Source organism: Nannobrachium achirus (genome assembly GCF_963921795.1).
Source record: "Nannobrachium achirus genome assembly, chromosome: 13".
In the NCBI taxonomy this organism is placed as follows: domain Eukaryota; kingdom Metazoa; phylum Chordata; class Actinopteri; order Myctophiformes; family Myctophidae; genus Nannobrachium; species Nannobrachium achirus.
Window position 1 is genome coordinate 3,783,075 of NC_137833.1, and position 23,676 is coordinate 3,806,750.

A 23,676-nucleotide genomic window follows, 5' to 3' on the forward strand; every position below is an offset into this window, starting at 1 on the left:
GTTAATGATTCAAAATGAAACGTTTCTGTACGGTGTCACGTTAGTTAAGCAGCAATCAGTTGCATTTAATACTGACAAAATGTTTGCTTGGGAATGATTATGAATAATGCATAACGGATCCAACTCGATACCAACATAATTTCCTGTAGAATTATCAAATAAACAAATGTTTGTTTGCACTGCAGCAGTTGTCACCGTGCCTGTTTGCATTCGCCACCACTTACTACTACTACTACTACGGTTCAATCCATAGTACAGTACTGGTTTCAAATGACCCATGTATTAAATGAGATCTCCATTATGACAAGACATCTCACAGCAGGGGCGTCAATTGGGTATGGCAGGGGTATGCAGCTGCCATACCCTGGGTCCAGGGGGGGAAATAAAAGTTACTTTTAAATATAAATCCATGAATGTCTCTTTGTCTATCTGTGCTGGTTATTATGTTGTTAAATTACAGTAAAATAACTACAAATGAAAAATTTAACAAAATGGTAACTTTAACAAGGTATTATAATTATATTCTGCACTCTTGTATTCTCCCCATCTTGACAAAATGGTATATTCCCAGGTTCCGCAGGTCAGCTGCACAGGTGCAATGCATTATTGTTAATTGTGGCACGTTTACTAACATGCCAAGTTTAGCTACTTGAACAACCGTTCCAGGCTGCCATATCCAGCCCAAGAAACCGTAGAAACGGGGGGGGGGGGGGGGGGGGGGGGGAATGGAAAATAGAATGTACTTCTTGAAATAAAGGTATCATGCCTTTTGCTAAGGTATGGCAACATGACTGGTGTCTTCGCGCGTGTGCAAGACACCAGTCATGTTGCCATACCTTAGCTTTTTTCTGAACTGACGCCACTGTTTCACAGCACTCCTATCTAGGATGGAGATCATACATTTTTTATTGATAACGAGCACCTTATCGATCCTGCTTATTGAGCCGGGCTTTTATCGAGTTCACTATTGAGCATTTTCTAATATTTTGTTGAAAGATGCAAGGCGACACATTCTGAACAGAACTGGAATCTTTTTTTTATTGGCCAGTTGTTATGGATTCTACCACTTTTTGTGGTCACATGTTCAGATACTGGATTCTGATTGGCTTAAAACAGTGGTAAATCAGTCAACAACCTTGAGTTGGCTCATGGACCCCGCCCACTGTTGTGTTGCAGTTGTGTAACTAAATAACCTTGCAAGATTCAACTGATGCAACTGTTTCAGGATTTGTTTGGCAACCCTGAAACAGTGGTAAATCAGCCAACAACCCACTCCCTCTCATGGTAAATGGCTTACGTTTACAGGCTGGCGTTTGGAGCTCCATCCCTTCTCCCATCTCCTCACACGAGGCCCGTTCTCATTAGCACCGCTACCAGTGTGTTGTTCCAACTATTAGTACTGCTATTATCCCCACTGCTTATGGTAATAGTCATGAACATGTTTATTCATTTAGCACTGTGCTTTCAGAAGATATGCAGGCTTTACCTGGGGGAACTCAATTATAGGGGAAATCTTTTCCCTTTGAAAAGTCTGAAGGAAAAATGTGAGCCACAGTCTATGGTGTAATTCTACTATTAACAACTTGATCCCTGTTGACCGGAGTCTCCCAGGGTTCTATGCTAGGACCCCTCCTTCTTTATCTCAACACCAAAAGCTCTTTGCTGAAAACACTCGATCTACAAGCTCACAGTGTTGTCACAACGCGACACGTAGATAGGCTATCATCACAGAATGTTCGCCCCCAGCATATTATTCAATAGCTTTCAAATACAGTGGAAAAGGGGAGGTGAGTAGGGGCTTAGTCTCGAGTAGCAGCCGTCCGTAGGTGACTCTTCCGGTTTTGAAGGAGGTTAGGGATTTGCACTCCTTTAGGGCTTGCGGTAGCCGGGCGTTCCACATGTTAGTGGTATAGCAGGAGAACGAATTTGAGCCTTTTTAAAGTGGGACTGACGATTTTTGAAAAGTCGTGAAAAGGTGTGCAAATCTTTGAATATTTGTATTTTTAAGCGAACATTTGTAACTCAAATTTTGATTCTGGGGGGGTCCCTGGAACTAAATATTTTGAGATGGGTGTCCGTGGTCAAATACATTTAGTAATTTTGCGGGTCCTTCACATGAAAATGTTTGAGCACCACTGACATAGAAATGTAGGTTTTTCAAAAAACCTTCAAAGACTTGGATACATTTTCACAATTTTTCAAAAAAGCAGATCTACAAGCTCGCAGCTGTGAGGTTGTAGATTCACTGCGGGCCACAGTGGGGGCCCGCAGTGAATCCTTGAACCCAGGGCCAGGGGCGTCAATTGGGTATGGCAAGGGTATGCAGCTGCCATACCCTGGGTCCAGGGGGGGAAATAAAAGTTACTTTTAAATATAAATCCATGAATGTCTCTTTGTCTATCTGTGCTGGTTATTATGTTGTTAAATTACGGTACAATAACTACAAATGCAAAATGTAACAAAATGGTCACTTTAACAAGGTATTATACTTATATTCTCCACACTTGTATTCTCCCCAGCTTGACAGAATGGTATATTCCCAGGTTCCGCAGGTCAGCTGCACACACAGGTGCAATGCATTATTGTTAATTGTGGCACGTTTACTAACATGCCAAGTTTAGCTGCACTTCAACAACCATTCCAGGCTGCCATATCCAGCCCAAGAAACCGTAGAAACGGGGGAAAACATACAACATTTAATGTACTTCTTAAAATAAATGTATCATGCCTGTTGCTAAGGTATGGCAACATGACTGGTGTCTTGCAAGACACTAGTCATGTTGCCATACCTTAGCTTTTTCTGAACTGACGCCACTGCCCAGGGCGTAGAATTTAGTGCGATACCCCTGGCGGGACACACACTCACATACTGGTTTTGAGTCTGGTTAATAATAGTCTTAGAACTTCACTCTCCATCCTTGTACAAAGTGTTCTTGTCACATGAAGTGAAAGTTATGGTCCTTTGCAGTCGTACATAATCAGGCACGCAGCCACTTAAACCCTGTTTAATTCTGTGTGATAATAACATACGACGGCGTCGCGGCTGTGAAAAAATAATTTTAGCTACATTTGAAAATGCCCTCTTGTTATAGTGACATTTCCAAAATGGGGACGCCAGTAGAAATCCCATATTATCCTTTCCTCGGTACTTGAAAGTAAGCAGAAGAATAATCAGCTGACTGTCTCTCCTACTTTAACTGCCACTTAATAATGTTATTTAAACCTTGTCCTAACATGTTGGGAATTAGCAGATTACTCTCAGCATAATTGCAGGAATGTAATTACTGTACTTTAATGTGGTAATTGTTCCCTGGTTACTGTATAGCGCACACTTGCAGGCGCACGCACACACGCACACACACACACACACACACACACACACACACACACACACACACACACACACACACACACACACACACACACACACACACACACACACGCACACGCACACAACAGACACTTCTTGGTTGATTTGTTTCCAATGAGTCTCACCAAAGGCATATGCTCACCGAATTCAAATGGGAAAGGATTCAAAGGAAGAACAGGAGAAAGCCACTGAAATGTAGACGCTTATGTTGGTCTGGTCTGGGCTTGTTTGATATTACTGTGAAAATGTTGACATTTAGAAGAGTGATAAAAAACTGTGAGTGTCTGACCTACTTACACCAGGTGCTGGGGGAGTGTACAAACGGAGCTGTTGTATTACATTTAATGTTTATAGGGATCTTTATTCCATTTCATGTTTATCTTTTTATTCAAGGTGACCATCGGGCCAAGCACTAACCTTGAATCTGCTCTAAATACAAAGGGTTGTTTACTTCCTATGAAACATCAACGATTTGCCTTTATGATATGTTTTAAATGATTATTATTTCATCAAATAATTGGTGATCTTCCAACTCTACTGTGCAGTAATTAACTAGAGAGGTGTGCAGGTCCTCTGAGCACAAGTCTCCGCCAGGCCAGGTTGCCTATCTGCACATTTTGAAAGCCAATTGTAGCTACTCGGAATGAATCTTGATCACATATGATGATGACATAATCTTTGGGAATAGTAACAAAAACTGTGTTTTTAAGACAAATTTTACTGTACGACCTACGGTCTGAGAGTTACAGTACAAGCCAGAGTTGAAAGGCCCTGTTATAGCGCCACCATGAGGCCAATTTGAGAATTGTGTTCTTCCATGGCCTACTGGGAGTGTGTGTGCATAGTTTCATGCCGATCGGTCCAACAGTGGTGGAGATTAGCTGTTCACAGACACACATTTTCTCTGACAGACAATAAGAAAAACTTTATAACCATGTACCGGTACTTTACATTACAGTTACATTACACACTATATCAACTAACTGCGGACCCCTGGGGGTCCCCGGACTCCACTTTGAGAACCACTGTTCTAAAATATACACTGCATACTCTTAGGTACACAGCATTTTCTTTGACATTGACAATTCTCTCCTATAATGGCTAGCAGACAAAATCTGACTGGCATGGCTTCTATTACTGACGTCTCTGTTTTGGTCGTGAGTAGGTGAAACCTCCCCAAAAGAGCCAGAAATAGCTCAACGATGCCTCGTTGAGCCTGTAGTCTGGCTATTTTAGTCGTGCGACAGCTGGAGTCTAAAGTAGGACTGGAGTGTTTAATGAGCAGCATTGTTTGACTAACTGATGTCTTAATTCCTACTTCTACTTAGTGGCTCCATTGTACTCTGTCCCTCTGAGCTCTGTAAAGCTCACTGGCAGTCTCAGGGGTGTCACAAGGGGGGGGAAGTGGGACTGAGTTACTAGGGCCCAAGGTGGAGGGGCCTTAATTATTTTATACTTTAGCTATTGAAAAATAGCAGTTATACAGCACCGAGTGCCGTGCTGAGAGCTTGTAGATCTGCTATTTTTGAAAAGTCGTGAAAATGTGAGCAAATCGTTGAATATATGTTTTTTTTTTTCAAGCAAACTTTTGTAACTTCTGAGGGGTCCCTGGAACTATATATTTTGAGATGGGAGTCCGTGGCCAAATACATATAATTTTGGGGGTCCTTAAAATGAAAACGTTTGAGCACCACTGACATAGAAACATAGGTTTTTCAAAAAACCTTAGAAGGATTTGTAATATTCAAAGACTTTTAAAAAATAGCAGATCTATACAAGCTTGTGAGCTTGTATATCTGCTATTTTTCAATAGTTAAAGCACAAAAGAATGCGTTCTCAGTCTAAATGGGTTAAACCCCCTCCTCCTATGAAGAACATTCATGGGGGCCCCCACAGTGAATCCTTGTACCCAGGTCCCAGAATTTGGTGGCACTGTGGACACTTCAGTAGCTCAAAAATGATTCTGGGGAGGCCAGAGTTGTGTGTCCCATTCCGCTGAAAGACTGTACAACTTAGCAAATAGGCTTCCTCCATTCTGTTATCTGTCAGCCAGCGCACAGATGGCCCTTGGTCACGCATCTCAGACAGCTGCAGAGGGCCGAGGGCCGTTTTTATATTTTGAAGTTAGCAAGATTTAATAGAACAATATATTATAACACTCTGCCGATGAAAACATTTTTTTTTTGTCCCGTGTAAAATATTTTTATATATCTGGGCTTAGCATTAAAGTGCCCTTGACCAAGGCTCTAATGCATCAACTGCCCCGCACTGTTCAGTTGCCAAAAATCGAGATCTTTGGTCGAGGCCATATTTCATATTACGAGCGGGGCTGATGAAAGAAAGTTAAAAGGAAGAGCGAAACAATATAAATGTATGAAGTCCATCACCGCGCCAAGTTCTAGAGCAGGGATAGCATTTTTACCTTGACAAAAAACCTGCTGTAATGAATATGAAAATGTTTGTGCCACTGCTTAAATACACAGTAAAGTCCTCGGCATTCATTTAAAGGTAGGGTATACGTGATGTTGTTTTGTTAAAGTTCGTTGTTAAAGGTATATTCAGTGATTGTATTTCATTCAAATAAAAATATAATTGGTACATTTTCCATTCATTCTCCTCACTAGAATGTGTGCTGACCATATAAGGACTTCCACCATGGCCTGTGTTACGAGCATAGCTAGATTCGGTTTTCAGAGGTGGCCAGCCAGTCCTCGACCAATCAGGGTAGAGTATGGCCGTAGTTATGTTATGATGTTTAGTTATGATGGTCAAAATAAAAGTTTTGAGAACCACAGTCGCTCTGAATTAAGAACGTCTGCTAAATGCCTAGATTGTAAACTACTGAACTCATAAAATGCCACAGTCTCGTAGTAAATCAGTATCATACGTATCCTGAAGCTGGAGACGTAGGCCTACCGATATTCAGTGATTGGGTCTGATGATCAAAACGAGAACATTATAATGGTGTAAAAAGTCTATAAAAAACTAAACATTTCCACGCTGTAAGGCCAGTAAGGAACAAGATGACCCCCGGCCACTTTCATTATCACTGAATACACCTTTAAATAGCTTGTCTCATTGCTAGTAATGTAACTCATTACACAGCTACATATAGCTGTATAGTAATGTAACTCATTACACAGCTCTCACCATCTCTTAGCTCTTCAGTAAACAGAATATACATTTTCAGGTTGGGATACCAATGTCATCCAATCAGGAGAGAGACCTCGTACAGGATGCAGGATAAACAAATCCATTTGGAAGTAATGAAACGAAAGAACCAACAAACCAAACGAGAAAGCGGACAACATTGGAACTCTATAGATAGATCGATGCTTTATTCGTCCTCGCGGAAATTCCTTGTGCACCAAGCAGCCATCCGGACACAAAATCCCAACACATAATACAGTGCATGAATGACAAGACAGAACCCACAATTCACTGACAACATGATACAAAACTAGGCTACCAGTCATAATAACATTTGGTTCAGTCTCTACAGTATGTCACAGACTGGCACACTCGCCGATGCCGATACCAGCTTTTAGGCAGTATCGCCGCCTTTTCCGATACCGTTAACAACTCTAGTGACATCCCTGTCCCCTCACACCCTTGTACAAGTACATCATTCCAGGACGCAGCCAGATGTTCCTAGGTTGTGGAGGCGTGCTCTGAAACAGCGTATAATATTCAAGGGCAGAGAGCATAACATCACAAAACGTGCGTCTCTGCCTTCGCAGAGTCCAGCACAACAGACCAAAACCAGGGACGTGCTGGGCCCCTGATTCAGCCCGGGAAAAAGAGTTGGAGAGGCCCTCATTGCGCACTATAGAGCGATCATGACAAGTGACAAGCCAGTGGGCCAATTACTGTACATGAGTTATATTTCTTCGTTGTCGGGTGGAAACCTTGTATGTCCTTTGTATTTATCATTTTAAAAATGATTTAAACTAGTGAAAACAGCCGATCTACAAGCACACAACGCCTCGCACCGCGAGGCGTTGTGTGCTTGTAGATCTGCTGCCGGGAATGAACCGGCCGTTCGGGAGTTGTCCCGCTTTTCCCAATGGCCAGCACGTCCCTGACCAAAACACACATACACACACACATGCATGCACGTGCCTGCACGCACGCACACACACACAGCTCTCCCCTCGCCATCATCAACACGTTCACCGAGCAGCACTCACAAGTGGGCTCGAACCAACATGGCCGACAGCTGGCGGTTATTACCCCCTAAATGACTCCTCTGTGTGGCCGCAGAGCTGAATGAATAATAAGAACAAAAGCCAACTGTCTGAAATGGAAACATAATCATCGCGCCATCATTCCACATTACGGCAGTCGTTGGTTCTAATTAAATAAATCATAATAATCTTTGAACGGTTGTCGTTAAGCGTGTCAAGGGGAGGGCCGCCGGCCCGCGTAAAAGTGCCATGTGTCATCATTTCAAAAATAAAAAGTCAACACGTCAGACTGACAGCCTGGCGTAATCCAGCAAATGGACATATTATACAGTTTGCCCATCATGTGACAAGGCTGTGTGTTTGTTTCCATGACAACTTTGCCGCACTTATTTCCATGGAACAACGCAATGCATTTAGATGAAAGCAGAGTACGTGTGAGAATGCCTAAACAGTGTGGGACTGTTTTTCCCCCACAAACAAACAAACGCATTAGGCTTAAAAAATACAGCACAACACAGGACACAGCATGGACTGTAGCACAAGCACAGCATTTATCACCCACTACTGTGTGCATGCATGTATAAATATATATATATATATATATATATATATATATATATATATATACAAGCACGTGCGCACATAGACATCAAAGGGGGCTTGAGCCCCTGCCCTTTTATACGTCTGTAAAAAGTGCCCTCTCCAGACCATGAATGCCGCTTTTACTATGGTGAAAGAAATGAAAACACCTCCTTTCCATGACATGGGGGCAGGTATTTATAAAAATGTATTCTGCTGCCTGCTCCTTTTCGTTCATGGGTGTTCTGTAAATATGGACTAACTAAACAAAGTATAGTGTAATGGATTATGTGCGAAACAAAATAAAATTAAATGAAACCTGAAATCCATGCTGTTACGCCTCTCCTCCAGTATTGACTTGATTATGCTTAGTTCAGTGTGGTTTCACGCATCGAAAATAGCAGACCTCCAAGCTCACAACGCGTCGCGCTGCGACGCGTTGTGAGCTTGGAGGTCTGCTATTTTCGATATTTCCACCAAAAGGCCCTTTCTAGGGGGGCGCCCGCTGGCCTGTTGGTCAAGGCGCCTACCATATACTAGGCTATGATGCCTGCTGGCGTCGCCGGTTCGATTCCCGATCCGGACGACCTTTGCCGCATGTCATTCCCCATCTCTCTCCCCATTTCCTGTCAGTCTACTGTCCTCTCGAATAAAGGCATTAAAAAAAGCCCAAAAAACAAATCTTATAAAAAATAAAAAAAAATGCCCTTTCTAGACATTTTAGCCCCCTGCCTCTTTAACATTCTCGGTACGTCCCTGTATATATATATATATATATAAATATATACACACACACAATAGATCAACTAAAAGAGAAAGTATTTTGTGCAGAACTTACAACACGTTGCTGTCCCACAGCGCGCAGTAAGGATTCAAGGTTCCCTGGAAGACACAAAAAAAGAAGACTTATGTTCATTAAGCAGTGATGATGATGATGATGATGATGATGATGATGGTCGCTGTCATGGCGATGGTCATCATCATGCATCAACGAGGCTCGCTTGTTGAACATCGTGGTCGTCAGCCTCACATTATTATGCTCTTTTGTCACGATTACATATCCTCGCTGCACGGCGGCCGGAAACCTTGTATGACCAAAAGTGTAAAAAAAAACTAAAAAGAACCCAGCATTGGGTTTTATTTATTTATAAAGCCCTACTTATTTAAATTCTCTTTTGCAGTGGAGAATTATTAGCCACCAAACACGATCGCAGGATTATTTGATGCTTGAGCCTTCACATCCCTCGACTGAGTTCGGAAAGACAGCTTTCAAGTTTTGTGCTTCACATTCATGGAATACCTTACAGGTTTCACTTAAATATAAATCCCTTGTTCCACTAAGCCCTTTTAAATAGACATATCAACCTTTGGTCAATCTAAATTGTACTTGTTTTACCTGAGGTTAAAAATTACAGAAATTCATGGGATGGAATTATTTTGATAATTTTATATGGAATGTCAATGGAATTATCTTGAAAATGATGTATTCTTTGCATATTGTTTGTTGTTTTATAAAACTGTTTTGTAAATTTGTTGTAATCTCGGCACTGCTGAAAAAGAAAAAGCCCTCAGTCTGTTACCAAATTAAATTAAATAAAGGTTGAAATGAAATGAAATGAAAACCCTGTGTTCCAATGTAGTTACAGATGTGCCCTTTAAAAACTTCAAACGTCATATGCCATTGGCAAGACAGTCGATTTTCAGGGGATTTGCAGAACATTGAGCTTGTAGATCAGCTATTTTTTCCATTTTGTAGGACCTTGCCTGCAAAGTTTAAATCTACCTGATGAAGGTGGATTGTGCTTTTCAATGGGAATGGAGTGGTTTCTTGCCATTTGCAGGTTTCTGCAAAAATACCCTCCATTCTCCATAAGAATTATAATTTACAGTACACTTTAAGACAGAATAAGACATCATAAAGCCATAATAAGAAACAATGTGTTGGTAATTAGAACTAATATAATTTTATTAGACAGAAACAAAGACAGAATAGCAGAAAGAGTGAATACATTCTCTGGCACCGGCACCTGCCGTGGAACTGCCGTGGCAGGCACGACCGGCATTTCGACCGTCAGTCGTGCTGCATCGCCGGCGATAGGATCGGCGGCCGCCGCACGGAACAGTAGGTAGGAGCGGCATCGCTGGTACTGCCGCGGCAGCCACCACCGCCGCACGGACCGGCAGTTTACCGCGACGGGACCTGCCGGTAAGTGCGGCGGCCCGCCGGTCCTACTGCCGGGACTGCCGGTCATACGGCGGTGCCTGCCGCAGCAGTTCCGCGGCAGGTGCCGCCGGTGCCAGAGAATGTGTCCGTTCTTTCTGCTATTCTGTCTTCGTTTCTGTCTAATAAAACATACTAGTTCTAATTACCAACACATTATTTCTTATTATGGCTTTATTATGTCTTATTCTGTCTTAAAGTGTACTGTAAATTAGGGCGGGACCCAAATTAGAAAGGCAAAACAGTGACAGAAACCTTTATGGAACAATTGCATTTGCAGGAATCTTTCAGGAAAAGTGCAGTGAACACAGAAGAGTTGAAACGGCACATCTGTTATGTAGTCACACACTCTTGTTAATACTATTCATTGGTAACAGTTTGTCCAAAACCCAGACACACACTAACTAACAACTAAACCCAGACACACACTAACTAACAACTAAACCCAGACACACACTAACTAACGACGGCACTTTCGCTAATAATAAACAAACAGAACACAAGGGGCAGATCTACTTTAGCGTGACACTGTATCGTGGCAAAGGGGCTTTAACCCATTTAGGCCTGAACGCATTATCACGCAATATTTTATGCTTTAAATATAAAAAATAGCAGATCTACAAGCTCTGCGAGCTTGTAGATCTGCTATTTTTTTAAATCTTGATTTTTTTTTGGCAAATCTTTAAATATTTGGCAAATCTTTTTTTTTTTTTTTAAACAATGTTTCTGTCAGTGGTTCTCAAAATGTTTCATGCCAAGGACCCCCCAAATTACATGTATTTGGCCACAGACCCCCATCTCCAGGAACCCCCCCCATCTCAAAATATTGTACAAGGGACCCCCCAGAAGCAAATATTTTAGTAACAAATGTATGTATGTTTTTGCAATTTTTTTATCTTCAAAAATAGCAGATATACAAGCTTGCAGTGCGGCACTCGGTGCCGCGCTGTGAGCTTGTATATCTGCTATTTTATCAATAGCTAAAGCATTCAATAATTCTAGGCCTAAATTTACGAAGAAACATAAAAAAGCTGAAATATCCCTGTAGATGGGAGGTTTCCGTGCGACCGCGGCGCCGTCCGTGCTCCTTTGTCACGATTACATATCTGTCCTCCCGTAATAAAGCCTTCAGAAATGTCTTTCAGCCGCGGAACACAATCTGTGGCATCATAAACTACACAGACTCTACTGTACAGCCCTGGCATGTACTGCATCACCTTGCAGTGTACAGCCCTTTACAGCAGCCCCCCACCCCACCACACACACACACACACACACACACACACACACACACACACACACACACACACACACACACACACACACACACACACACACACACACACACACAGGGGTGTCACGGGGGGGGGGAGTGGGACTGAGTTACAAGGGCCCAAGGTGGAGGGACACTAATTATTTTATGCTTTAGCTATTGAAAAATAGCAGATATACAAGCTCACAGCATGGCACAGAGTGCCGCGCTGCGAGGTTGTAGATCTGCTATTTTTGAAAAGTCGTGAAAATGTGTGCAAATCTTTGAATATAGGCCTATGTCTTTTTTTAAGTGAACATTTGTAACTCAAATTTTGCTTCTGGGGGGGTCCCTAGAACTAAATATTTTGAGATGGGGTCGGTGGCCAAATACATATCATTTTGGGGGTCCTTCACATGAACACTGACATGAACACTGACAAAAAAACCTTAGAATGATTTGAAATATGCAAATTGAAATAGACACATGTTCTCGATTTGTCAAAAATAGCAGATCTACAAGCTCGCAGCGCGGCACTCGGTGCCGCGCTGTGAGCTTGTATATCTGCTATTTTTCAATAGTTAAAGCACAAAATAATTGTGCGGGGGCCCGCAGTGAATCCTTGTACCCAGGGCCCAGAATTTGGTGTGACACCCCTGCACACACACACACACACACACACACACACACACACACACACACACACACACACACACACACACACACACACACACACACGTGCGCGTGCGCGTGTCTCCTTTATCTCTAAGATGAATACAAAACACCGGGGTCTGGGAAAGGATTGTCCTTGTGCAATGTACTGCACACCGTAAAAACCCTCAGTGTTAATTTTAACCACGTATTTTTTACCGTCTGAGTTAAACGGACACTCAGGATTTTGCAGTGTAGCAGGCTGCTGACAACCTGGAGAATAGATATACAATAGAGTATATGCACTGTGGCCATGCAAACTGTCACCATATAAAATATTAACCGTTGCTTGTCAGCTCAATGCACTAAAACAGGGGTCTTCAACGTTTTCAGGCCAGGGACCCCTTAGTTGAGAGAGAGAGAGATGAAGCAGGGACCCCCACAACCTTTTTCATAGATTCCATATTGTTTCATTGTTTGACAGTGTATTTTGGATTCATGTCAAGGTGTGTTTTCAGATATTTAACCACTTGAACCGTCAATACTTAATAAACGTGACCTTTCACTCTGTACTTAGTCTGCTCTTTTCCCCCTCTACACCAAACCTCTTTGCCGAAAGTTGCTCTTTGACATAATAACACCCTGAAGTGCTTACGTTTGCCAGGTGAGCCAGCTCGATCTCCAAGTGAGACTCCACAACGACCTTGGGCTCGGGTCTGACCGTGACGGCGATGACCTTGGAGTTCACGACGGTGTGGTTCCTGTGTCAAAGGGAGACACACAAAAAAAGCACAAAAAAAGCCTGTCAGTTATGGCAAGAATCAAGAAGACATTCTGAGAATTAACTTTGAGCCAGTTCCATTGACCGCCACTGAGGGTGCGGTTCACACTAGGGATGAGACGATAAGCGATATTATCGTTTATCGTGATAAAAGAACACTCACGATAATCGTATCGTGAAGATTTAATTTATCGTGATATCGTCCTCCGTCATGCACTGGGATCAATTCACCTTTTATTTGTCGATCTGCATATGCACATGGGGTGATCACTGCCTGCCTCCTGTGAATTGTTTTAGTTTTATTTGTGTTTATTTTCTTTTTATTTCGTTCGTATTGGACGAACTACTACTTTGATTTTGACATTCCAATTCATCCCAAAGGTGTTTGATAGGGGACACTTGTGATGCTGATGAAAACAGAGAGATAGAGCCTATAGCCTATAGAGCCTATAGCCAGCACCTCAACTGAACACAAGTTGATGCAGAGCATCACAACCAACTAACTAAGTACTAACTAAATACTTCTTAAACCCTCTATAATTGGTAAAAAGGTACTTGTGATATACGTACTTGACGTCTTTTTTTCCCCCACTCTCTATAAAATAGCCGGTCTACAAGCTTGTAGATCGGCTATTTTTTGGCAAATGTTCCGCCCCAGGATAATGGATTTTGATTATCGCGATAATATTGTAAAAATCGGGATATGAATTTTTCATATCGTCCCATCCATAGTTCACACACGTTGATAACATTTGCTTTGTGTTTTGCTATAAATGAACCACGTTGTCCAAGCAAGGACAAAGTGACCCATATGAATGCCCAGCCTTAACCACCTCATGCCTTGGTATGAACTATGAATAATTAAAAAACAGAGCGGTTCAGTTTACTTTACGGTCGGCTGCATATACTGTACTTAAGCACATTCACCCTGGCCTCCCTGTTTATAGGTGTTGTGAAAATAGCAGATCTACAAGCAGTATAAATCAGGCTTAAGTGGTTAAACCCAGTTTGATCACTTAAAGCGGCGCTATGTAGCTTTTTTATGGGAATGAATAAAATGTAATTGTGTCCAATCTGTATGGAAGAGTATGTTAATACAATATAACTTATACAATCTATGGTAGAGTATGTTAATACAATATAACTTATAAAATCTGTATAGAGTATGTTAATACAATATAACTTATACCATCTGTATGGAAGAGTATGTTAATACAATATTACTTATACAATCTGTATAGAGTATGTTACCAGTAAGACTCCCTAATCGGGAGATAAGCGACCGTTGGTCGCTTATCTCCACAAATAGGCCAAAAGTTTGTTTTACCAATTATTACACTCTATGTGAACATTTACATCAACAAATCCCAAGTACAGGGCATCATCTGGGATACAATCCCTTTTATGCCCATATATGGAGATCCCTAACATAATCCCTTTCATGCCCATATATGGAGATCCCTAACAGAATCCCTTTTATGCCCATATATGGAGATCCCTAACAGCATCCCTTTTATGCCCATATATGGAGATCACTAACAGCTAACAGAATCCCTTTTATGCCCATATATGGAGATCCCTAACAGAATCCCTTTTATGCCCATATATGGAGATCCCTAACAGAATCCCTTTTATGCCCATATATGGAGATCCCTAACAGAATCCCTTTTATGCCCAGTTGGTTAAAAAAACATGGTTGCTATGGTAAACAGTTGGTTGCTAGGGTAAACAGTTGGTTGCTGTGTACGTTGCCACAGCAACGTACACAAAGGTTTGTGTACACATGTGGTGTGATGTCATACTGAAGATATATGACATCACACCGTACACAAACAAAGGTGTGACGTGTGACGTGTGACGGACGGACGGACGGACGGACGGACGGACGGACGGACGGCCGGTGGAGGTTTTCATAGTAAACTGCTCCCTGACGGTCGCAAATACAATATAACTTATACCATCTGTATGGTAGAGTATGTTAAAACAATATAACTTAAGTATAACCTGCCAACGCGGGGGTGAGTAGCTAACCTGCCGACGTTCATAGTCGAAAGAATGACTTGTCGAAAGAGCAAGATTTCCCAGTTTAATTTGCCATTTTAGAAGTATTAATAAGAAGTCCTTCAGTTGTCACTTTAGAAAAGTGCAGATACCCTCTATACTATACACTTAAACTTTGTGTTGGTTTGGTTACTGTTGAGAGAGAACATTCATTTGCACATTAAGTTAATCATCTGCGGACCCCCCAGAATAATGTATATACAGTATGTGTGGTCCTCCTTACTTTGGTGATGGTAGCATGAGTCCCAGGGTCTTGTAAAGGACCGTTCCCAGGATGAAGACTGGAGATCCATCCATATCTGATGATAGGAAAACAACAGGATATCATTATGGTACTGATCAACTGTCTCCTGATGAAATGATAACAATTGCTACCCAAATGATCACATGGTCAAACAAATGTCTTTTTTTCTGTTAAATGTGGGTTTTAATAGCTTTTGACCTCAATGGTGTTGTTCCAAATGTTCTGCTTGATATGCAGTAAATAGAAACGCTCACATTATATGAAACCAATCTTATCAAGGCAAATGTAACTTTTATTTTGCTTATCAAGACAAATGTAACTTTTATTTAGCTTATCAAGACAAATGTAACTTTTATTTAGCTTATCAAGACAAATGTAACTTTTATTTAGCTTATGTTTGCCAACGTGCACACCAAAAAAACACACACTAGCACACAGCACTTGTACACTTTTGCCAATAACACAAATTCATTTTATAATATCAATGTTTGGATAGTTTAGTTGCACTTGCATAGCTGCATTATGCAGGTGCACGTTAGTTTCTTGTTGACATGTTTTGCTATTATGTTGTTTTTACAAAAATTACGAATGTTATTTAGATAGCGTGATTGATTGATTGATTGATTGATTGATTGATTGATTGATTGATTGAATACTTTATTAGGTAGGAATTGACCACCAGTTGGACCATATTGTTTGGACAGATGCAGGGTTTGATGTTTATCTGTTATCCTGGTTTCTTTGAAGCACTAAATAGTTTGTCTGTCACTCTATATTCGTGAGACCAACTTTCCCTGTCCTTTGTTGACATTCAAGCCATTTTGTACTCTGATCCTACCCTTCGTCACTCTGGATAAGAGCATTTATGCTAAATGTCCAAATTAATATAAATTATTCTAATTGTAAATTATTGTAATTTCCTGCAACCAGATACCGGCTTTTATCTCCTGCAGGACAGGCGCTAAACTCCTTCTCTTCGCTCAGCTTCTTTCACTGTCCAAATTAGAGTGCCTGCGATTAGACGCGAGGCATACATCCCAAATCAATCCCTCATTGCCTTATCTTTGATATGCCCCAGATAAGACTGATTACCAATTAACCAAATTGTCTGGCACTGGATTGGGGATATACTGGATTGGGGATATACTCTGGCCTTTGGCTTAGCTTGAAAGGATGCCGAAAGTGCTGAGTCAATGGAAAGAATTAATGACAGAACAAGCACGGGCAAGCACGCACGCACGCACGCACACACGCACGCACGCACGCACGCACGCACGCACGCACGCACGCACGCACGCAGGCTAGTGATCAAAGGTGGGATGCTCGCGTTTCATGTCCTACAATGGCATAAAGACTATGTATTGCTCGTCCCCCCACCAATGTAAATCAAAGGTGATTTAGAGTCTTTGTCTGATGTCATATTTTTTATGTTCTGTTCTACGGTAGCAAACATTGTGGGATCATGCTTCATTATGCATTCATCCCCGGATCAGACCTTGCATGAGACGGCCTCCAGTATTTCCACTGTTCAGTATTTTTACTTTGACTCCACTACTCAGAGCCAAATATTGTATACTGACTTTTACTTGCAACAGAGTATTTCTACATTGCAGTATTGATACCTTTACTTAGGTAAAAAAAAGAAAAAAAAAATATATATATATATATATATATATATATATATATATACACAAAAAAAACTGAATACTTTTCCCACCACCAATAATAGCATAGCATAATCCAATAAAAAAATAGTTACATTTCTCCAGTGCCTGTAATACCATAGACTGTATAAATGATATGGACAAAGCGAAGCCATTGGTTTCTATGCAGCACATAAATGGGACCTTATTTTCACAAAACGCATATAATTGTGATTGAAAGGCAATTTTTAACTAGCGATAGGAACCATAAAGTATTTATGAAAATGTTAATTAAGGCTAGAAAACGAAAGGGGAAAATGAATGGGGTCCAATGGAGAACAATCTTTTTTGCGATCGGCCAGGGGGGGGGAAACAGCGCAACTAGCGGCCAATCATAGGAAGTTTTAGTTCCGTATTGGAGTCATTTTAAATTGGCGGAATTATGCCCCTGTGTAATACACAGGTACCTGTGATTTTGCCATTCATATGTAGGGACATAATGAATGGTTCTGACATCCAGTTTTCCCAGGGCGAATGGGATTTAATCATACGTCTTGGAGTGCCAAGTTCACAGCATTATGCCTGCACATTACCTGCTGACTGGGAGACAAAGATGCCCTTTGGGATGACCACTTTATCTTCCGAGTTCCTGGCCCAGTCCACCATGCCTTTACGACCCTTCATGGGGAAGTTGATATCGGTCATCACCGACACCGCCGGAAGTCTCTGAATGCTGGCCACTGCAGAAAACACAGAGACAATACCAATCAGTGCACGCTGTATTTCATCCAATCCAATTTCAAGGAGGGAATCGATTTCATTTTCATAGCCCGTACAGTACTGTACATACAGTACTGTACGGGCGGGCTGTGCATAATCTCACAGCAGGGCTTGAGCCCCTGTTCTTTTATCCTTCTGTAAAAAAGTGCCCTCTCCAGACCATGAATGCAGTTTTTACTGTGGTGAAAGAAATGCAAATCCCCCCTTTCCATGCCATACCTGAAGGCAGCATTCAAGAGAATCGCCTTGTCCAAACTCTCCTGAACTTGAATGCAGCGTCTTATGTTGAAAGAATGGCCCTCTCTGTGTAGAAATCCATGCTTACGACACATCTCCAGTGTTGCCTTTTTTATGCTTAGTTTAGTGTGGTATCAAGTACTGAAAATAGCCGACCTCCTAGCTCTGCGACACGTTGTGAGCTTGGAGGTCTACTATTTTCAATATTTTCACCAAAAGGCCCTTTTAGAAATGTCAGCCCCTGCCTCTCTAACATTCTCTGTGCGTCCCTGCTCAAGTGCTGTGCTTAAGTTGTTACTTTTACTCCACTACATTTAAGAGGCAAATGTTTACACTTTTTAATCCAATACAATTATTTGGTAACTTTAGTTCATGGTTACTTTAGCAGATTTAGAGAATTAATATATTTTTTATAACTTTTTTTAATATAATGATCTGAAAATGGGAATTCTGCATAATGAGTGGGCCTTCTTTTACTTTTACTACTTTAAGTATATTTTGAGGTTCCATAAATTCGGACAAATGAACCTTCGGACTAATGAACCTTCGGACCTATGGGCAGTCCCCTATTTGGTGCTAATATTGTTGTACTTTCGTATTGCTACTACTTATCCTGAAGTCCTCAGGTCTCACCCTCTTCCACCACCACTCGTCTCACAGAGATGTCTAGCTCTCACTATAATAGTTGATAGGAGTTTTAACATGAACCCTAGCGTTTGCATAAATACCACCTCATAATAATGATGAAACCTCACGGTAATGCAAGTTGGTTACTCACTAGTCTGTTAATCTGGAGTCTCATGCACCCGTCTGGATCTTAGTTACCAGTGTGGATAAAGTGCTGCTCACACCAAACACAGCCCTTTAATCATGCTAGTCAGACCTAGACAGGCCTGTGAGAGTCTAGTCTATAATAAGTAAATACAGTCAATAAAGTTTGACAAATCTGTCCAACTGAAGTGGATGGCAGAGTCCACATCATGACTATAACAACGGTGAGTGATATTGTCAGGTATCTTTATAGTTATAGTGCTTGCTTGGTGCGCATGGTTAATGTTAAGAGTTTAACTATATAGACGGGCAGAAATCATGGGGAGACAGAGTCAGATTTGCCCAAACACAATGCTTTTTGAATAATGTATAGTGTCTTCAACTATCCAAAATGGTTTGGTCTCTGTTGCCAAGTGTTGGCTTATAAGTAATTAAATAAGGCTTATATTGCTTTTAATTTGGGCTTGTTTTAATGTGCCTGGTTGCTTGTTTTTCTCGCAAAATCTGGCAACACCCAATAATCAAGATCAGCTGATCAGGCCCAGGGCTGCTTGTAGTTGTAAACAAAAGAGAAGTGAATTCTATTCTAGATCATAGAAGAAGTTACACTTATAACTTTGGTTTTGCCCTTTCAATGACTTAATAACTCATTGTTTATTCCCTTCTCAAGGAGCTACCAACAATGGTAAGTTACTACGTTTATTTTAGCCTTTTCTTATTAAGTTGTGTCTGTTGTGTACTGGTTGGGATATGTGGCAAAGCCTGTTGAATCCTGAGTGTGTTTCACATATTTGTTGCGTGCTTTCGTGTTGTATAAGATAAATATGACTGGTTGTGACTGTGACATGCATTTGTTATTGTTTGGGCTATGCTGGTGGTTGGTGCAGCCAGCACTGTCATGCTACTACTGCACATACTGTAGTGTAGAGGAAGTTTTGTAGTTTTGTGTAGGTTTTACTCTTGGTTAAAGAGTAAAGCCTCTTGTTGGATTTCCGCGCCTGCATTATAGAGCCCTCGCGCAGTGGTGTAAAGTAACTAAGTACATTACAAGTACTGTACTTCTGAGTTATTGTTACTTTACTGGAGTATTTCCCATTTTTCTTTTACTTCTACTCCATTACATCTCAGAGGCAAATTTGAAAATAGAAGCTCTACAAGCTCACAATGCAAAGAACATTTTGAAACCTTTTGTACTTTTAATCAAGTACATTTTTCATTCCAGACTTACTTACTGAGTATTTCTAATTGCAGTATTGATACTTTTGCTTAATAAAAAAAAAATGAGTACTTTTTCCCACCACTGCCTATTCCTCGCGCTCCTGTTCCTACATGAAAATAGCCTAACCGAGCTTGTAGATCGCTTATTTTTCCCACGAAGAGATTTGATGTGTGTGTGTGTGTGTGTGTGTGTGTGTGTGGGGGGGGGGGGGGGGGGGGGGGGGTCTAGTATAGACCCCTGGTCTAGGTCAACAAAGTTAGAAGTTAAAGATGTGTTTTTTTTTAGGGCTTTGTATGCCTTTATTGACAGGACAGTAGACTGACAGGAAACAGGGAGAGAGATGGGGAGTGACACGCAGCAAATCTGGTCGGTCTCGGGAATCGAACCAGCAACCCGCTGGTTTGCTACACTAAGCCTATGTGGTATGCACCCGGACCAGTAGGCCAGCGGGCGCCCCGACAAAGTTAGAAGTTAGAAGAAGTTACAAGTGGTGAAGAAGGATGGTTGTTGTGATGATGATGAAAGCTCATAATAATGATGAAACCCTGCGGTAATGCAATTGAAGTTACTCGTTCTTAATCTCCAGTCTCACGGAGCTGTCAGGGTCTGAACTATGGCGGCGCACAAGACTGGGATCATTGTTGTGGTGTGGGAGCGCATTCTGTCTGCCTTGATTAAACTAAACCCACTTTCCACATTATTCACGGATCAAAAGCGTTCACCCCGAAGTGCAGATAGCCCTTACGGTAATCACACGCGCACACACACGCACGCGTGTGCACACACACGCACACAGACAACGGGCCCGCTCCAACTCAAAGATACAATTAGCCGCTGGCAACTGCCAGTCAGGTAATCTCCATAATTATCATTTCATCATCCTCCCCCTTCCCTGGCGGGTCTGCTGCAAACAGCTGCTCCAATACCACTGTAGCAATGGCTCGGTAAATGCCAAAGGATCAATTGAAAAGGAGGCACTCAGCAGCGCTAGCGTAGAGGAGGATAAAAAGTGCCCTGTAACGTGTAGCAGGTATCGCATCGTTCGGTACTCTATGGAGAGGGGGGATTTGAGGCTAATCCTGACCATTGATGAAACGGCAGCATTGTTCCTTATCGTCGTTGTCCAAAACCGTTTGTTTTGCATTTATCATTTTAAGAATGATTTAAACTAGTGAAAACAGCCGATCTACAAGCACACAACGCCTCGCGGTGCGAGGCGTTGTGTGCTTGTAGATCTGCTGTTTTCACTACTTTTGTGCGACGGCCTTGTCTGATGAAGCAGGGCTTTACTTTGCGAAAGAACGTACAAATTTCAAACTTGGAGAAACGAGGTTTCCACCTGACAACGACGTTATGCTCCACCTGTAATACAATTTGAAGCCTGGAAGGACTCCATGTAGGAAGTGGCGGAATCTCGGACAAACAATGGGTGGCGTGCGTGCGTGCGTGCGTGCGTGCGTGCGTGTACTTGTATGCTTGTGAGGGTCAAACAGTGGGTGGTGTGCGTGCATGCGGGCGGGCGGGCATGTACTTGAGGGTCAAATGTCCCCACAAGTATATAGTCCAGTCATTATATGAGAAAACCTAAAACAAATTGCAATAGTAGCAAACTAAACTGATTCTGTATCGTCATTATGTCCTTAAGCTAGCCTTACACCTAACAACTTTGGTAAGATTGTGGACAGATTTGGGAAAGATTTCTTAAAGACTACCCCTCACACTATAAGATTTGAAAAAGACTCCCCAAAGACTGTAGGATGATTTTTCAAAGATTTAAGTTGTTAGATGTGTATGCCTCTAAAGATTTTGTAAAGACTGGTTCAAGATTCCCTTTTATTTGCTGAAATATGCCTATATTGTGTTCCTAAAATAAATTATAATATTATTATAAAGCATTAGGCTAACCATAAATGAAAATAGCTGATCTACAAGCTCAGTCACAGCGCGTTGCATCACAGTATTGCAGTATTGATACTTTTACTTGATTACTTTTTCTATCACTGCACATGCAGTGCACGCACACACACCGAGCTCCGCCTTCCTCCCTCAGCCCTGCCCCTCTGTGCCTCTCCTCTCTAGTTTTCTCATCTCAGCCGGCGCAGATCGATCCTATCAACTATTATCAACGTTGAATGTTTGGAATAATGGAAACGCGGAGAAATAACTAATAAAGGGCTGTCGTAGTAGCCGCACCAACAACGACCAGGCTGGCAGCTCAGGCAGCGTCTTTTGGGGAATGCATGGCTTGGCTTTTGGCTTGTTCTGTTTTGGTTGTAGGCTACGTCATTGTATTCATTCAGACTCAGCCCCGATTTGTGAAAATATTAAACCAGTTTGATATTCTCGTAACAGAATCTGGCTCTCAAGTTGGGGTAAAAATCGAGTCGGACCACTACCTCACATTTAACGATTGAGTAACGACTGAGTCACGGGAGCGCGCCGCAAATAGCCTCGATTTTATTACGACTGAGAAATCTTTACCAAGTTGTTAGATGTAAGAGGGCCATGAGAGAAAAAAAGTCCCAAGGAATCCCATCACGGGAAAGTTTTGAAAACGACATGACAGACGGTCTGACGGACGGATGGACGGACGGACGGACGGACGGACGGACGGACATTCGGTTAATAGGACAGACATTCTTTAATAGTTAGATATGTTGAGGTTGGGGTTAGGGTCAGGATTAGGCATTAGGGCTTATTATGGTTAGAGTTGTGCCTGATTTACTGTATACCTAAATAAACGGTGTAGTGTCGTGCACGTGCACGAGTGGCAATCATTTAACTATTTAGGCCTGAACACAAATACAGTATCTGTCACTTTAGATTTGAACCACTTTAACCATTATGTTTTGCTTTAACTGTTGAAAAATAGCAGATCTACAAGCTCACAGCGAGCTTGTAGATCTGCTATTTTTGAAAAATCCTTCTTCTAAATCAGTGGTTCATCATCTCAAAATATTGTATCAGGGACAACCCAGAAGCAAATATTTGTGTTACAAATGCTCGCTTTAAAAATATATATATTCAAAGAAATATAAAAAAAAAGACATTTAAAAAAACCCCAGCAGATTTACATGCTCACAGCGTGGCACTCAGTGCCACGCTGTGAGCTTGTAGATCTTCTTCTATTTTTACGCTGTGAGCTTGCAGATCTTCTTCTATTTTTCAATAGTTAAAGCATTATTTAATGGGTTAAAATCACTCAGCATCCTAAAATGTCAAAGTCCGCACAAGTATAATGATGCAAACGTGTGTGTGTTTGTGTGTTTGTGTGTGCGCGTGTGTGTGTGTGTGTTTGTGTGTGCGCGTGTGTGTGTGTGTGTTTGTGTGTGCGCGTGTGTGCGTGTGGGATCATCCAACAGCAGGCGTGAAATCACAGTGCACCATGGGACCCCGGCACGTCGCGAGCAGTAGGTATAGCAGTAGGTATATCGCGTTCGTGGGCACCAGATGTTGTGAGCAGCAGTGTTTGGGAGGGAGGGAGCATTAGTCACGGGGCACAATGTGCAGCGCAACAGGGGACTGCAATGACAGGCGCTCAGATTGCTCGGTAATTCGGCAGGTAAACGGGGATTTACACTCCACAGATGGGACTCCAGAGCACAAATAAAGCCATAATTTGGGGTTTATGTGATGCTTTCGGAGGAAAACGTTCAAAGGCATTCGAGGCGTATTTTTGT

The 23,676-nt window shown here is 41.8% G+C and overlaps 2 protein-coding genes across 2 annotated transcripts in view; one reads left to right on the forward strand and one right to left on the reverse strand.

Annotated features, from left to right (window-relative positions):
• Positions 1-23,676, forward strand: part of lmbrd1 (LMBR1 domain containing 1) — a 438,470-nt gene that overhangs the window by 342,207 nt on the left and 72,587 nt on the right. The window lies entirely within an intron of this gene.
• adgrb3 (adhesion G protein-coupled receptor B3) overlaps positions 1-23,676 on the reverse strand; it is a gene marked incomplete at both ends in the record, with an annotated part of 382,932 nt that overhangs the window by 128,732 nt on the left and 230,524 nt on the right. The window contains 4 exons of the mRNA XM_080740073.1: positions 8,975-9,018; positions 12,916-13,021; positions 15,326-15,401; positions 17,583-17,729. Coding sequence (XP_080596199.1) covers positions 8,975-9,018; positions 12,916-13,021; positions 15,326-15,401; positions 17,583-17,729 — 373 coding nt within the window. The remainder of the gene's footprint in view (positions 1-8,974; positions 9,019-12,915; positions 13,022-15,325; positions 15,402-17,582; positions 17,730-23,676) is intronic.